Below are 16,072 nucleotides of genomic sequence, written 5' to 3'. Positions count from 1 at the left end.
TGAAAGAAGAAAGGTACAAGTACAATGCGAACTGCAGATTGTTAGTTTGCTATAAGTTGCGGAGAGGTAATCATCTGTCTTCCACTTCTGTCGGAATTAATCGTTGCATTATATTCTACAGTAGACTAAGCTTAACTATTCCATTGTTCAACTTCCATTCCTGTTTCTTACCAATTTCTACGAATATTAACAAATATGAGCAGTTTACATCTCGGAGCTGGTAAGTTCATTATGTCGTTCATTTTACAATAGTTGAATCGTTTCGTTAACCAATCGTGTGTGATAGTTAACGAAGTAATTCAGTGTCTTGCTTAATCATCACAATTTAGCTTACTATATATAAATTCAAAGATTTTACGAAGATTTAACTACTTTTAATTTTGCTTTCATATGATAAACTTCAGGATCTGAGAAGCCAGAAGAAGTGAAAGGACAAGCTCGCTTGTATAGCATGAAATATTGTCCCTTTGCTCAACGAATTCGTTTAATACTGTCTTACAAAAAGATTCCCCATGACATTGTTAATATTAATTTACAAAATAAGCCAGAATGGTACTTTAAGGTATGTATATTTCATAAGTTATCAATTTGTTTAAAAGTACATAGGTAATTTATATAAATTAAGCATCATCTTTTGGTATTTTTCAGATTCATCCAGAGGGTAAAGTCCCAGCATTCGTTGATGCTGATGGGAAAGTAGTCACAGACTCAATAGTGATAGCAGATTACTTGGATGAAAAGTATCCTGAACCTCCTTTATATAATGAAGCTACGAAGGCTCGTGACTTAGAACTATTGGATCATTTTTCTAAAGTAATGAAAGTTGATTTATAGAAGTAAATATATATATTTGACATTATTTAAGTGTAAAGTAGTTTAAAAAAGGATTTTCATGACTATTATATATTTTAGTTACATGTATCCGATATTTTCAGATTGCTAGTGTTTTCTCAAATTGTATACATGGTAAAGACAAAAGGCCACTGACAGAAATTATTGCTGAGTTATCAGGATTGGCAATGAAGTTTGAGGAAGAACTTCAAACTCGTAAAACTGACTTCTTTGGAGGTACATGAATTAGTCTTTTCAGAGCTACAAAAATATAGTCAGTATTGCTATCCTCTTATTTTTTTTGTAGGAACTCAGCCTGGTATGTTAGATATATTGATATGGCCTTGGGTTGAGCGACGAAAAACTCTGTTTATGATTAACAAGGAATCCGTAGATGTTATTGATGGTGACTTCTCATATTTAGTAAGTATTATACTCTGTGAAAGCATTTTTTCAAATTATAATGTTAACTAAAATTGTGAATCTGTTTCAGAAACAATGGATTGCAAAAATGAGAGCACAGCCATTCGTACAAGAAAACGAGTGTTCACTGCCAAAGTTTGTTCAGCTGCTTGAAAATTTACAAGCAGGAAAGGTTGATTACGACACGCTTTAAACATCTGAATAGAGGTATAAATTTATTTCCACAATGTGTGATAATAAACAGTTTGATTTTTATATATTACACGCACAAATGTGCGCATGTTGGTACTTAAGTTAGATCTCTAAAGTAATATATACGCGATACAAGTTTAGTTACATTGATTATTCAATAAAAATTATGATGATGAATCTCGTAACATCGAACAACATTTGCTTAATAAATAGGATGAATTTACAAATAGATGTAAGATTATGAGCTTTATCGATTATGTATATTGAACCTTCTACTATAATACGCGTTTATGTAATCCATTTGATACATCAGGACCATTTTGTCACATATTCTGTAAAAATATGTGTAACTGTAAGTATTGCTGGATTGCATAGTAAAAAGAGAATTTTTCTTGAATGATGTACAATTCTTCCTCACACGTAAACACTCTCAAAGGATCTCTGAATGATTGTGTAACCGAGATCTTGAGATTACGACGTTTTCGCTTCCGCGTTATTTGCATTAGGAATGTCTCAAGAAGACTGAATTTCGTCTATATTTATGTGTACAATGAATCGTAATCTCATCTGCAAAGCTGGTCTTAATCTTCGTATAATACATTCAACTTCGTTTTTCATCGAGTCACCAACAAACATGTATTTAATGTGATACCTATTATAGTTCACATTAAGGAAAATATAAGATTTGCTTTTTCCAATAATTATGCTAGATAAATATAGTAATTAATAAAAGGATACAATAAATCACAGACTGGATCCATGTATTTTAAGTGAGACTGAAGGCGGTCTACCTGTTCAAGCATTTCATATAAACAGACTGCCAAGTCCACAACACAATGTGGTCTTTCAGCATTGAATCTTGCTAAAGTGGGCCCGATTAAATGACAGGCATATATTAGTTGCTCTTCACTGTTCACGACAGGTTGAAGTTTTTCTTTGATAAACCTTGACAAAATTGTGTTGATGTTATATTAAAGTTAGTAGCGTTAACATGTTATATTCACTTTGGAACTTACTGCGGCATAGTGGTTATTTGTCCAACACCAGCATGATGCCACACAGAATGCGCCAATGCCAACATGTAGCTGTACTTATTTTCTAATAGATTGTTGTGAGTATTATTAAAATTGAATATTTGAAATGGAGTTAAATTACTGTACTGCCAATTGGCTAATCCTGGGCTACTAATAGTTTCCACCAATCGATCGTGAAGCGCTGACCAATAGCATTCTGGTAAAGCAGCCAAGAGTAGACCCACACAATTTATCCACAAGTGGATTTCATCTGATGGTATCACTGTGTACCTAAAATATTTCAATATTCATCAGTATTATTGTTCATATATTTAAAAATATATAGTGATAATTTATTTTACCCTTTGGCAACTACATCTAACAGTGAATTAGCCACGATATTAGGCGCAACAGGGACAGCCATAAGTTCAACACAAGTAACATATAGTGCATGTGCAGCAGGGTTTGGAAATTCATTAAATCTCCAATCAGTGGCAGGAAAATGAGCCGTGCCTGACATTGCTACAATAAAAATTGACAGAATTGAGGACAGAACATTATGAGAAAGTTTGTATATAACAAAAGAACGTCGCCTACTTTCTACAATTCGCTGTACTAAACGAATATAGTAATCCAATTCTGGCATCCATGTAACAACATCGTCCGAAGATCGAGTCATATACATTTGATAAGCTTCTGAAAGTGCCCATCCTGGTGCTCTAATTTCTCTCAAGGAGCCTAAAACTGCAGATACCAGCCGTCGTTTCAGGGGAGGCCTATCTCTCAACTTACGTTCATAGTAATGCAAAGTATTGTAAAGATACGTCACAGGTCGATCTGAAATTCAATAAGTGTTATTGAAATATAAAGGCTGTATGGTAATTATAAACAGCATATACGAACCATGAAATTTGTACAAACATCCTAAATGTTCTAGCAATGTTTCTAAGCTTTTTGACACAGCTGGAATTTCTAAATACCTATGTACAACGATATCAAAAACTGGTAAAAACCTTAGGCACACATTCCCAAAGTAAACGGGTAAACTCTGATATTGACTAGGCCCTCCACTGGTCTGTTCCATAATTCCTTCAGGGGCAAACTTTTCAGGGAACTTTCTATGAAACGCAAGATGCTTCTCGTGCCAATTCGACTGCTTCCAGTGCTCGGGGGAATTCTCTTTGACGAATTCTTGGACCCTGTTCCTAAATTCGATGGCTTTGAGTAGCAATAATTGTATGATGAAGAAACATACTTGAGCCTCACTCCCCTCGTGAGTTCTCAGTACCAAGCAAAGAATCAGTCTATCGATAGTCACTATGTTATACTTCCAAATCATATCGTTAATCGTGTCGACGCACTTATTCACGTGTTGGCCTCCACCCACGCTGTTAGCGAACTCGAACACAAGATAGTCACAGAATTTCCTGAGATGCGCAGACAGAGCCCGAGCTCCGATTCTTTCTAGAATTTTGTATGCAATTGGACTAATACGATCAGTTTCAAAAATCATCTTCCACAAAAGGCACAGAAATAAAGGAGGCGTGCCAGGCACAGAAAAATGTGCTATAATATCGTTCTCATTACTCATGGAAGCCCAATTTCGGTACTCTTCTTCCACTGCCTTTTTTATTTGCTGCTTATTTTCCTTTGGAACACTGTTCTGCTGGAAAAATTCACTCAACACTGGTGGGAAACATTGAAGAGTATGATTAGCCCACGAATGTGGTGTATTTTGCATGATTGTATTCAATAATTCTTTGCACCACGTTCCACTATGGCTGTCTGATCCTGTCCCCGTGACGTGCATGGATCGTGCTAACGTTAGCACCAGAGCTCTGTTTAACTCTTCAGATTCGGCAGACACGAGAGTTTTCGGCTCTGACAAAAACCTCGATAACTGTGGCTGCACTTCAGCAGACCCTAAACCAGTAATCAAACGAAGAGCAGTACTCTCCACGCAAAGATGAAGCTGCGTTTGGTTCGTCTGCGGCACAGCTGCCAGACTGTGCAAATGGGACAGGAGTTGTACTCTATAATGTGGCTGTATATGATGCATTCTATAGCTGAACATTTCCAAAAGTGTGTACAATGTTCCCCAAGCATGAGATTTGAAAACTGTTGGAAGTAGCTGACTAATGAAACCTTTGATACCGAGACTTTCGATCTCAGTATACACTAGCAATCTACTGTAAGTCTCGACCAGTGCTGGGGCCAATGCCATGTTGCTTTTAGACTGGGCTAACTTGATAACATGGGTAACGATACTGTGTATGAGGCTCATTTTCGAATGAACAGTCAAGGAATCCAAAATCGACATAGATAACGGCGTTGTTGGGCCATTTGCAAGGGCTGCATTATTTTGCAACGTCTGCATCGGTTGCTGCTGCTGACCTTTCTGAGTGCCAAGTATGGTGTCTACCAAAGCTGCCATCGGCCTGCCAAAATATTCCTGATTTGTCGAATACGCGTTGCATAATAGGGCAATGCGATAATCTGAACCCATGCAAAGGGAAATATTAGGCATCACTAAATGCTGCAAGAATTCGTGATGGAGTTTCAAAGTGTGTGGTATCGGCCTGTGAATATTTAAATGCTCTAATTGAGCTTTCTTCAGCAAATGTATCCAGATACACGTGATAGCCATTTGGTGAGTGCATAATGCTTGAGTGTAATCGGGAACAGGTAAAGGTTCCTTTTCTGGATACAGGAGGTCGTATAATTTTAATACTGGTAAAAAGTTCGATAGTGGATTTCTTTGAATACTGCCAGAAATAAACTGCAGCAGGACCCACATCAGGTGATCTCTTCCTTTTCTCAAGTCTCTACCTGCTAATTTATCGTGTATTGCCATTACGATGCTTGGAAAGCAGGCGTATGAGAAGAGGACGAAATATATAAGCTGAGACGATAGATGTAGCCACACATAATGATTCGCAACAGTTCCGTCTGTTCCCTCTGCTGGCAGAGTTTCATTTTCCGCACGCTCCATGGCAAGGATTACGAGTTCAACTAACTGCTCTTCCAAAACTATGCAACGTTGCTTTTGCTGCCATAAAATTAATATTATGATGCATTCATTCATTTCAATGTGTAAGAGATTTAATGTATAAGATTCAGTGTACCTGTTTCTGTAGGCCAAGCATTGAGCACACCATATCTCTGCTGTAGGGTTGCTCTAAAACGTATCTGAGTAATCCAGTTTGAGGTTTAAGTAAATCCTCATCATAAGGTAAATTCCCTTTCAGTGAAAATTTTAATGTTGTTGTATCAAGTACCCAGGGGTTTATCAAATCTGCGTAGCCAGTGTGTTCAACAACTGGTAACATTTTTGAATGTCCTACTATAGACACCATTTGTGCAGTGTTACGAAAGCTTTCAACAAAATTTGAAAGTAATTTTGCTAATTTCTATAAAGGATTAGTTACATAAAGTATTACTAAATCAATGGAGTGTAAGAAGTTGATTCTTTTTTTGTTTAGTAACATACCCAGTGTGGCCAGTTTTTACCATCAGGATAAGCTTTCTGAATTTCATTCACAATGAAGTAGCTTGGTAATAGGCAAGCATTTCTATCAAAAATGTACTGAAGTACATTTTCTAAAGCCTTTAATTGGGGTTGAATGGATGCATTTAACTTTGCAGGGATTGTCTGTGCTTTTTCTTTACACCCCTGCAACATTACAATTACAATTTATCAATTTTTGTATCTGTAAGTTGAGAATCATTTCCACTAAGTTTTACCTTCATTATTTCTCTAACACCTTTATAATCTACTCCTCCAAGGATGTGTCTTATAAGGACAAAACATTCAACCCAAAAATCTTCTAACTGATACTGTAATTTATCACAACTTAAAATACATTCGCAAACAAGTCTGAAATCATATATAAAATTACTTTATTATAGCTTTGTATAACTTTACAATATATTAATTGCAAAAGGTTTTCCGCTATACTTACCTTGCCGGTAAAACATTAGATGTAACTAAATTTTCGAGCAATGACAATAACAATTGCAATCGTTTATGATTAGTCATAGCTGCTGCCATGGATAAAAATTGTCGTACAGCACTCTCCTGCTGCTCTTTGGGCAAACTTGACATAGCAGTCGTTAATTCTGTTTGCCATGTCGTTATTTTTTCGTTTTCACTCTCTGGATGATGTGCAAGTACACAACTGAATGCTTCTTCTATAGCCTCTACTGTCTATTAAAATCGTATAACATAGGTTAATACTGTCAGAAAATTCGAAAATTAGTAGTCTCCAAAATTGGGTTCTACTCTACATTTCGTTATTAAATAAGGAAAGGGTGTAGAATATACTACAGTGCAAGAAGCTCGTAATAAACAACATATTTACCAAAATATTGTTCACAATATTAGTGATCTGCGTTTCATTAGTCATTTTTTTAACGTATAGTTTCAACTCTTAAGTCCTACAAAAGTAAAAAATTATTGTATAAAAGTAGAATTGATATTTCTAAAATCCTCTTTTCTCATAGCGTTTTTTAAAAACCAACATATATTATATCATAAAACATGTTTGTAAACGCATGCCTAATTCTGTTTACATTTGTATAACCTACAAATGTATTTACATTAAATAGTAATGCACTCATTCCGTGAGATGTCGCTATCATAAGTTTTATATTCCGCGCCGAATCGAAAGATGGCGTTATTTGTCATTTTTAGCGAACATTTACTTCAAATTTCTTTCTCCTGTAGTATTCACAAAAAATCTGCGTAAAAATGACAGCTGACTGAAAAAACGCGGGAGTCTAATACTGCATTCTTAGTATCTATACGTTTTTCATAAATATTACATTTTATCAGTGATATACAGTTATTATTTTCGAAAAAGAGTTGAAATTTTTATAGTGTAAAACGCAATGATCGCATAACCTAAACATATGATTTAAAAGATCAAGAAGGGAACATGTTCTCAGCAAATCATAATGTGAAGTCGACACTGCTTTGTGGTCCTGCAGAATTAAGCAAGTCTTTTATGTTTGAGGTAAATATAGCAAAAATTATAGATATTTGCAACAAATTTCCGCATTACAATAATGTTAAAGTAGAGAAAATTGAATTTTCTAATATCAAACTACATACATATTAAATCACGATCGTAATTTCCTAAGTACCATCGCATAACTTCATAAATTCGATTCAAAACAGTAGAATAAGATATTTGGAGGGCGCTCTTAACTTAAGTAAATCTTAAAGAAGAAAGAAACAATTTTTCAATTCTTTATTTCGAAAGAATACATTTCTCAGAATAGACTGATAAAATTTCGTGTAATTCTAAACACGAAAAACAAGTGAACTTGAATAAGATAAGTAAAGGATCCACTTTTCACATCTTAATTTCTGGGTACTAGTAAATTAACTTAAAAACTGTACAATCTTTATCATCCATACACAAAGAAAACCTTAAATCTTCCTTAAAACCAAAAAATGATTAAACTGATATTTCTTTCTACACTTTTGAAAAATTCATTTTCTATTCGAAAACTGTGTCCTTTACCCCTCTCCCAGTCATTTCAACGCCCCTCCAGAGGGCTGTATCGCCCACTTTGTGGATCTATGAGTTAGCGAGTCAGTGGAACCACTAACAATAAGTGGATACGCGGCTTTAGACGGCCTTTGTCGCGCGCGCGGCGAACACTTGTCGCCAGCCCCTGTTTCGCCGCGATGGGGCCCCGAGACTTCCGGAATCGAGTTTTCCTTCGCAGGCGGCAATTTACTGGGCTGAAGAAGGACGTCGCGTCGTTTACGTTACACCAGCCCCGTTGGAGAAGCTGCCGGCGGCCTGTCACGACAGAAGTAATCCAGCACCCGCGGCTTTCAAGCTGATGAGATTTATGTAAGCGGAACACAGTTTTCTTACGGTGCTTCTGCACGTGCATCGGCCTTCGGGGTTCGTTTCTATAAAAGGAGGCGACGGACTTACGCCCACTTAGCCAAACTCGATCCTATTTCTGAATCACTCGGTTTTCGAGTTATCTCGAATTTTCGAATCCCGAATGTCGGTGAAGATCTGTCGCTTGGGAATTTGGGATTCGTTTGGTGAAGGAAATGTGGAGGGAATTGAGGGATTCATGGCGAGAGTGAACCTCGTCTTTTATGTTTCTTTATGAGAACATGTGCTGGTGACTAGAATTTCTCTTGTCTTTATGATTTTCTTTATGGAAACATTTTCTAGATCCTAGTCTTAGGATATTAGCGTAGGTTTTGTCAGAAACTTAATAACGTGTGTAGTATGATGAATTTTAGTTTGAAGACAATTGCAATGTTTTGAGTAAGAGTTAAATATGGTAGAGTATGTTTGTGTTCTCTGAGTAAAAGACGAAAGCTGACGAAGGTCGTTTTTGTTATGAGGCTCTCAATTTTTTGTGACGTGAACAAGGACTGCTGTGTAACCATTCTAAATTACCCTTTTTTTTCTTTCGTTGTAAATTTCGTGTGACTTTTAATTACGATTTAATTTAGATTATTATCTAGAGATCATAGAGGTTAAAGTTCATTTAGAGTCATTGATTTGGAAAAGAATTGCAGTCTTTATCAAAACTTTTGTTGAAAAGAAAAAAACAAGATCATGTTCGAAAATTGAAACGCAAATATCTCTGATATAAAAATCTGAAAGTGTAATACATCATTACGAATATTCGAATTAATTTGTATGTGAAAGAAACTGCTAATGATTTTTTTTAACGATCATTTGTATGGCGAGTAGTTATAGAATTTCGTATGCCATGAAACAATAGTGCATAGAATAGCTTATAGTTCGAGAACTTTGTTCGACGCACCGGAAGTGATTGATCATTGAACATTAGTTACTTTGCACGTCGCACGCGACAGGTATTGACATTCTGTGCACACAAACATTCGCGTTGTTTACGAGCGATCGTATTTTCAGAAGTGGTTGCATTAAACGGCCATAGATCACGTCGTGAAAACGTTATTCGTTCGATAGTTCGATTGCATTGTAACGGCATGAAGTACGCAGTACGTTTCTATAATACTTGCATAAGAGATAAGTCCGCCATAAACTATGAAATGAATTTATTTGAAATTGTCACTTTACAGGATAATTTTAACCTTCTGAGAGAGGAACTTTTTTTAAAGCCAAATATTTTCTAGGAAGTTTCTAGGAAATGCATACACTCAAGAGTTTTTATTGTGTTTTTAGTGATTATGCAGGAATTTAAAAAGAAGCTGTATGTTCAGGAGGTTAATTTTACACGAATATACATAAATATGCATGTAGGTTATGTGTTACAAAACCGCGAGAACTTGAATAATTGCACTTAGGCTTACATTCAGAGAAAATTTAAATGTATCAACGTATAAATACATATCATACCAAAAGGAAAGTATAGGTTATAGTATTTATGAGCTAAAGTGAAATTTTATTACTATATAACCATTTGCATAAGAATCCGCAGTCTAATAATACTTGTCGATAATTTGAATATTTTTCATAAGTGAGACACTTTATGATAACTGTATCGCGATATTGGTACAGTGATTATAAAAATATAAGAAATTACTGATCTAGTTTTTGCTTCAAACTTGAAATGAATTATGGAATCATATTACAAGAGCACAACTTTTATGTGTTACTTTTGAGTCATCCTGTAGAATGATGTAACGAAAAAATCCCGTATTTAGGAATGATCGATACGACAATTTCGAAATACTCTTTCTTCCTCGGCTAATATCTTCTTTTTTCTCTACACTCCTCGTAAAAATAATACTTTGTGGATACGTAAAGTCAAGCGAGAAAGGTTTATTCTTTCAGATCCGAGTAAACAACGGAGTTCGCAATTTTTATGCGCGATTCATCGCAGCAACAGAAGCTGGAACAAAATAAACGATCGAATGGAGGATCGCCGCAAATCAGCTGCTTCCTTCTTCTTTCGTTTATTTTTCAAAGAGAGATTCTGTGTCCGCGAGGAGCATTCGTTGAACGCAGCTTCTGGTTTCTTGCTTTTCATTGCGCCGTGCCATCTTGGTTCATTTTTCACGCGAACTCTTCTATCTGGCTGTTTAATGAAATTCCAGGAATACTCTGTCTGTACAGTATATCAGGAAAAAATGTAGAAAATATCGAAAACTATATATTTGATAATGAAACAAATTTTTAGATAACCTCTATTTTTCTATTATTTTTGAAGACAGAAATCTTCGTAAATGTCACAATCGCTACACAGTGCCAAAGGAAGGAAAATGAATTGATAAATATGGCGAGCATAATCCCTATCATTACTTCCAAGTATCGACTTCGTTTAGGTGTAACTGTAGCATGGAGAAGCACGCGAATCCGCAAGTCAGCGCACAATATTGCGTTACCATTCACGGTGCCAAACACAACAAATACACACGATTATGAAACGAATATAGAATGATCGCGAGAAATTAATACCTCAGGTACTTGGAGAACTACGAGGCTCTCGTGGAACGACTGGTCGAGTTGCACACCTTCGCCACTTTGCCATCGGTGCTGTTGATCGACGACTTCGACGAATATGTGAAGGAGTACGAAAAATCGAAAACCATGAGAGACGTGCACGTTGCCAAAATGTGTTCCCTGATCCTCGACACAATGAACTCTTGCGCGAGGATATTGAAAATGAGCGTAAGTAAGAAAGAGAAGGGAAAGAGCGTGGAAAAAGTGAGAGAATTCAAGGATTCTTTTTTTTGGCGGCAATACAACGTTTCTGTGGTCGTTTAGGTGTACGTTTGCGCATGGTCTTCGTCGGCAATGAACGATGTTAGCACCTACACGATATATTTTCACAATATCTGGAATGTGACGGAGGAAGAAGACGGTAAAACGATTTTGCTGCAAAAGTACTCGAACGAAGCGTCTACCGAGAAGTGTCCATCGTATAAGTACTGTAAACTTCAAGATGGGACGCGAATTTTGAAGCAGATTCTTTATGAGTCGGTCGAAGACTGAGGGCTGGATCTAAGTCTACTGTTTCTGGTGTATTTTACTATTATTTATTTTGTGTTAGAAATATATACTGTGTAATTTATTACAAAGGGTGGACAAAAATGAACCTAGCATTTTAAGTTAAACAAATTTCTTATATATTCGAGTTTAAAAAAAATCTATTTTTCTGGGTTTAAAAAGAAATTTAATTAATGATATTCTTAGAATGCTTTTTCCCTTGGTAGTAGTAACATGGAGTGAATCGGAGCTTGAAATTTTTGGAACCTTTGGTTCATTTTTGTCCACTCTGTATTAGAGGGTGATTGAAAAAAATGCAGACTTTTTTAGGGACAGTTTTACAGTGGTCTCTATTCTAAAATAACATTATTTTTAGATGATTATACATATATACAGAAAGTGAATGCAATCTTAAAATACAAAGAGAACTAATGTCACAAAAAACTCGTCCAATTACCGAAGTATTTCTCATAAACTCTGCCATCCATTTAAGTTCATATCTACACTTGAAAAGCATCTCATTTTTTGTGCAAAGGTTCTCAATTTTTCAATCCCAACGAAGAACACGCGAAACACAGACGAAACACCTGGACAAACGAGCAACACCGAAAAAGAGACAAATGCAGGGCGGCCTATTGTCTGGTTCTTCAGCTCGAGCAGGTCGAGGGCCGACTCTCCAGGGGAGAGTCCTTCTATAGACTGAACCGACCACTCGTTCCAATCGGTTCGAAACAATCTGAAACTGTCAGGACGACAGGGGCCCTGATGGGTTTCTTCTGGTAATATGTAAATGGAAACTTGACGTCGTGTGTACATACAGGACCGCAAGAAGATGAATTTTAACGAGCTGGGTAACACAGCCAGCGTGTAACAGATGACAACCGACATCATGACTAAAATGTAAGCAGTAGTCGAAACGTATAGAATGATTCTTCCAAGGGAATCTGATATTAATTGATGGCTGGAAGATCAAAGAAGGGAGCTGCCTTGGAGGAAAAAGGATCGTTACGGGGCAGAAAATTGCAGGGTCAGGCTGCAAAGTTACCAGCTCGATCTGCGGGTCCAGGATCATCGAGACGCAACGGTAAACCACCGTCGTGTCGTGATGAGGAGCGAAGAAAGAGACAAAAGAAACCTGGAGAAGAGACGGGGAGGCTGTTGGGAAGAGAGAGGAGGAAGAGGTGGAGAGACAGAGAGGGAATTATCGCATACCTGAGTGAACAGGTGTGCCGGAGTGGACGACGAAGTGAGTTGCTGTCGGCCAACGAGCAGCCTGTTAAGTCCCTTCGTGCACAGTGAACAGGGACGCAATCACCGACCGATTTCAGAATTCGCGACCACTTCGTGCTGGAATTCCCCCCGAGAAAGTAAAATTGGCTCAAACTGCCTGCAATGAAACTTTATCGTAATAGAACGCCTGTTCATTTATAATTAGGGTCGTTCGATTCAGGAACATCGTATGAAATTACAGGCGAACAGGGTATACTTGTTGCTAATAGATTATTATCTAATAACTAGTTATTCAAACCGGGGCGAAATGTTTCTTCGACGCTACTGTTCACAGATTACCGCTTCGAGCGAAACAATCAAGCGGTACATTGTTTCGGAGTCGATCATACGTAAAGGAACAGTTTTATTTCTTCAGTTACATCACGACGGTATAATTGCACTCACGATCGTCGCCACTTTCTCCGGTTGGATGAAGTGCATTCAAGTGGCAACAGTTGCTCTGAATGCGTTCGCCAAGTCAATGATTACGTTTCTACAATATTAAAATTGTATCCATTGTTTGCTATGAGTTGCTCTGTTCAATGGAATCCTCTTCACAGGGCTATCATTTATTAATCGACTCAAGATTTATATTGTCTGCGATATGATATTGTCTCGAGAAGTTAGTATCGCCTCGATACAAGTTCAATGGACACTTAAGTTCTTTTAGAACTATTTTTTCCAATTTACCTAGCCCTCGTCTTCGAGAAGGTAAATTCAAGCTGCTAAGACGTGAACTTATCTTAAAAGTGAGTTGTTTACATTCTTCATGCATGGAACTGTTTACAAGTGATGAACTTGTATCGAGACAGTACTGTTCTAAAGAAAACGAGCTATAAACGAGGCATTTAAAAAGCGTTCTTCGTAAACCGAGGGAGAGGCACACGCAATTCTGCTGGCAAAGTTATTCGAAGGCGGTCAACGGCGAACCCTACGAACAAATTACATCCATGGGCACGTAGGTAGCTGAGCACTAGCAAGTTATTATCTCGCTTGCTACGCCTACCAGTGGAACGAGTTCAATCGAAGAGTTCGATCGTTCGGGCCGATTAAGCACCATTGTGCTGCTTGTCTGGGGCAGGTGTCTCGAAGACAGATATTGCTTGCACGCGACAGCTTCGAGAATTATTGATGGAACTGGTTAACGTGCGTGATCGGTTTTAAATCTGGCGACAGGTTTAATTTCCTGTATCATAAGTACATGAATTACGTATAATTTAAACAAATATAATCTGCATCAATCGTTTCAGGTTTTTCAGGCAGAGATTGGTTAGACCAAAATTGAGGAACTTTGGTGCTCGAGGGCGACCCCAGAGCCAAAGTGTAAGGTTAAGTAGCTGAAGTCACTACCAGGGTTATTAAATATTAAATAGTATTTTCTCTTTCAGGTTATGTTTTAAAGAATAATCCATATTTCGTTTACAAAGCAGATGCAACATTTTGGCGATAGAACAGGTACCATAAATTCAAGGAGAATAGCCCGACAGCGAGTTATTTAATTCAGAGGACACGACGGCGGCGTTGCTCGCCGATTCAAGGCTTTTTGCTGGACTCCGAGAAGACAATCGGGTCCGTGGGGCACGGAGGAAGCGCGAAGTGTAGACCAGAGGGGAATAAATCAGTGCTCCGATTGAAATTTAATGAGGAACGTGGATGCCCACAGGTGTGCCTCCTAAACGTCCGTATAATACGCCCGTGCACCCTCTCTCACACCCTTTCCAGCCAGCGCGCGTCGTCGCTGGCTCGTTCGCTGTTAAAAGCTACATTCCATCGGCCAAACAACCAGTTCTGAATCGGTTTCGAATTCTCGATGACTCATGAATCTCTTCGATCGCGCGGAACTACCCAGGAGGGGCTCTGTCTCTGTATCAGCCGCGGAAGAGAGTGAAACTGAGAGCGCATCGGAATTGCTTGATTTGTGTCGATCAGCTTGATAACACGCGACTTTGAATTTGTATCACCCTGGAATTGTTCTTGTAGCTCCTGGATGCGAGAAAGCGACATATTTCTTGCAGAATTTTGAAGCAAGTGATGAGGTACATTACAAGGTACATTGGTATCTGGACACTTTCAGAATTTTGGAAATGCCTAAAATATACTTGAAGTAAAATTCTCTAATAGTGTATAGTGTTTACAGATGCTGATGAGGATAACATTTGATATCAATTAGTGTAAATAAAAAAGTGTATTTTATGCATTTCTAATCATGTGAATGTGTCTGAATACTTATGCACAGTAGTGTAAGCGTTTCAAAAGCCAACTGTGCTTGGTACCTGAACATTAATTTAGTATTCTAATGTGTTGAATGAAAACTAAAGAACAGTACTATAAAATAGTATATTCAGGTACTGGGTAATGGGATATTTACCTTATTAGGACTTCTTAAGGTTGATGAAAAGAAGTGGTATATTCAATTATCATTTTTTGACTGTTTTAGAGGTAAATTTTTTTGGTTTTATGTTTCAGGTCTGTATGCATGTTCTTAGTGTGAGTTTATTGCGAACGACATCGTTCAGAATCAACAATCTGAGATATTTTTGGTCTTATCTCCGACTGTCGGTGCAGTAGCATCGAGCAGTACCGCTCGGACCGAGATGCGATAAGGAATCGAGATAAAACTAATCGTTGCATAAGTCATTTCCCGAATATGAAGTATGCATACGACGAAAGAATAGGTATGTATACAAATAATATCATTAAAAAATAATTGGTTGAAAAACAATAGGCGAAATAATTAAAAGGCTTTTTATAAGGCCAAAGTAACGAGATATGTTAAATATTACAGTGATATTGCAATAAAAAGATTTCTATTTTTCATTATTACCATGCAACTCATATTTTAAGGTGTTTATTAGACTTCTATCAGATTTCTATTAACATTGAAAGTATAAAAATTTACATAAACGACTTGAAATAGACAATCCCGTTCTGTGTAGCTTACATAACGTACTTAAAGATTCTATTTGAAAGTACGGAGATCTCACATTCTTTTTAGAGTAAGAATATTTGTTTTATCAAGCCTCAGAAAGTATACTCTCCTACTTTAGGGTCAAACATAGTTACTCATATGACTAAACTTGTTTTATATCACCATTTCACTTAATCTGTTATGTAAGTGAAGTAAAAAATGATTCACTAGTTAGGTGCTTCATCGACTCATGTTCTGAAACCGAGTAGAACCTATAATATTAAAAAATTTACATTGTAAAAGAAAATTCTATTTACATTTTGTATGTCATACAAATTCTGTAGTGAATTCCCAAGTTTCTCAATTCCTGAACAGACACACTTCAACCAAACCATAGAATTATCAGATGAGTCGACTTCCTAATAAAGAATTGTAATTATGATGTAAATTAACAAAGGTAGCTTAACTACGCTAAG

General features: G+C 37.1%; 4 protein-coding genes across 7 annotated transcripts; 3 read left to right on the top strand and 1 right to left on the bottom strand.

Annotated features, from left to right (window-relative positions):
* Window positions 1-63: 63 nt before the first annotated feature.
* On the top strand, window positions 64-1,843 carry LOC143185755 (pyrimidodiazepine synthase). Its single transcript, XM_076388996.1, has 6 exons — window positions 64-220; window positions 405-562; window positions 649-813; window positions 936-1,068; window positions 1,139-1,254; window positions 1,325-1,843. The coding sequence occupies exons 1-6, from the start codon at window positions 196-198 to the stop codon at window positions 1,445-1,447; spliced, it is 720 nt and encodes a 239-aa protein (XP_076245111.1). The 5' UTR covers window positions 64-195; the 3' UTR covers window positions 1,448-1,843.
* A 116-nt stretch (window positions 1,844-1,959) lies between these two features.
* Med23 (mediator complex subunit 23) lies at window positions 1,960-6,905 on the bottom strand. Its single transcript, XM_076388985.1, has 12 exons — window positions 6,821-6,905; window positions 6,422-6,666; window positions 6,204-6,336; window positions 5,950-6,132; window positions 5,585-5,869; window positions 4,854-5,508; window positions 3,363-4,811; window positions 3,057-3,296; window positions 2,822-2,981; window positions 2,463-2,750; window positions 2,185-2,391; window positions 1,960-2,098 (listed from the first exon to the last, which is right to left on the bottom strand). Exons 1-12 carry the CDS (start codon window positions 6,863-6,865, stop codon window positions 1,960-1,962), a joined length of 4,029 nt encoding a protein of 1,342 aa, XP_076245100.1. The 5' UTR covers window positions 6,866-6,905.
* A 340-nt stretch (window positions 6,906-7,245) lies between these two features.
* On the top strand, window positions 7,246-11,863 carry LOC143187726 (uncharacterized). The gene is made up of 4 exons (XM_076391948.1): window positions 7,246-7,474; window positions 8,100-8,326; window positions 10,894-11,101; window positions 11,198-11,863. Exons 1-4 carry the CDS (start codon window positions 7,397-7,399, stop codon window positions 11,423-11,425), a joined length of 741 nt encoding a protein of 246 aa, XP_076248063.1. The 5' UTR covers window positions 7,246-7,396; the 3' UTR covers window positions 11,426-11,863.
* A 456-nt stretch (window positions 11,864-12,319) lies between these two features.
* LOC143188467 (uncharacterized) lies at window positions 12,320-15,328 on the top strand. 4 transcript variants are annotated; one of them, XM_076392747.1, is made up of 4 exons: window positions 12,320-12,665; window positions 13,563-14,011; window positions 14,116-14,724; window positions 15,155-15,328. In XM_076392747.1, the coding sequence occupies exons 1-2, from the start codon at window positions 12,377-12,379 to the stop codon at window positions 13,652-13,654; spliced, it is 381 nt and encodes a 126-aa protein (XP_076248862.1). In that variant the 5' UTR covers window positions 12,320-12,376; the 3' UTR covers window positions 13,655-14,011; window positions 14,116-14,724; window positions 15,155-15,328. The 4 variants fall into 4 exon arrangements, with proteins under 4 accessions (XP_076248862.1, XP_076248861.1, XP_076248858.1 ...); XM_076392746.1 differs by having other exon boundaries at window positions 14,077-14,351; XM_076392743.1 differs by having other exon boundaries at window positions 14,077-14,724.
* Window positions 15,329-16,072: the final 744 nt, after the last annotated feature.

The sequence above is a fragment of the Calliopsis andreniformis genome, chromosome 2 (assembly GCF_051401765.1).
Source record: "Calliopsis andreniformis isolate RMS-2024a chromosome 2, iyCalAndr_principal, whole genome shotgun sequence".
NCBI lineage: Eukaryota > Metazoa > Arthropoda > Insecta > Hymenoptera > Andrenidae > Calliopsis > Calliopsis andreniformis.
The sequence above is the reverse complement of the archived record's forward strand: the minus strand, read 5'-3'. Positions and strand labels throughout refer to the sequence as shown.

Excerpts from the sequence above, each read along its gene's own strand:
- LOC143187726 (XM_076391948.1), top strand. The coding sequence starts at position 7,397 with ATGTTCTCAGCAAATCATAATGTGAAGTCGACACTGCTTTGTGGTCCT. Across the intron at positions 7,475-8,099 it reads GCAAGTCTTTTATGTTTGAG|ACGGCCTTTGTCGCGCGCGC; the intron begins GTAAATATAGCA and ends ACGCGGCTTTAG. Across the intron at positions 8,327-10,893 it reads TTCAAGCTGATGAGATTTAT|GTACTTGGAGAACTACGAGG; the intron begins GTAAGCGGAACA and ends TTAATACCTCAG.
- LOC143185755 (XM_076388996.1), top strand. The coding sequence starts at position 196 with ATGAGCAGTTTACATCTCGGAGCTG. Across the intron at positions 814-935 it reads TATTGGATCATTTTTCTAAA|ATTGCTAGTGTTTTCTCAAA; the intron begins GTAATGAAAGTT and ends CGATATTTTCAG. Across the intron at positions 1,255-1,324 it reads ATGGTGACTTCTCATATTTA|AAACAATGGATTGCAAAAAT; the intron begins GTAAGTATTATA and ends AATCTGTTTCAG.
- LOC143188467 (XM_076392747.1), top strand. The coding sequence starts at position 12,377 with ATGGCTGGAAGATCAAAGAAGGGAGCTGCCTTGGAGGAAAAAGGATCG. Across the intron at positions 12,666-13,562 it reads GTGCCGGAGTGGACGACGAA|GGAGAGGCACACGCAATTCT; the intron begins GTGAGTTGCTGT and ends TCGTAAACCGAG.
- Med23 (XM_076388985.1), bottom strand. The coding sequence starts at position 6,865 with ATGACTAATGAAACGCAGATCACTAATATTGTGAACAATATTTTG. Across the intron at positions 5,870-5,949 it reads GTAAAAACTGGCCACACTGG|AAATTAGCAAAATTACTTTC; the intron begins GTATGTTACTAA and ends AATCCTTTATAG. Across the intron at positions 2,982-3,056 it reads AGTACAGCGAATTGTAGAAA|CAATGTCAGGCACGGCTCAT; the intron begins GTAGGCGACGTT and ends TTTTTATTGTAG.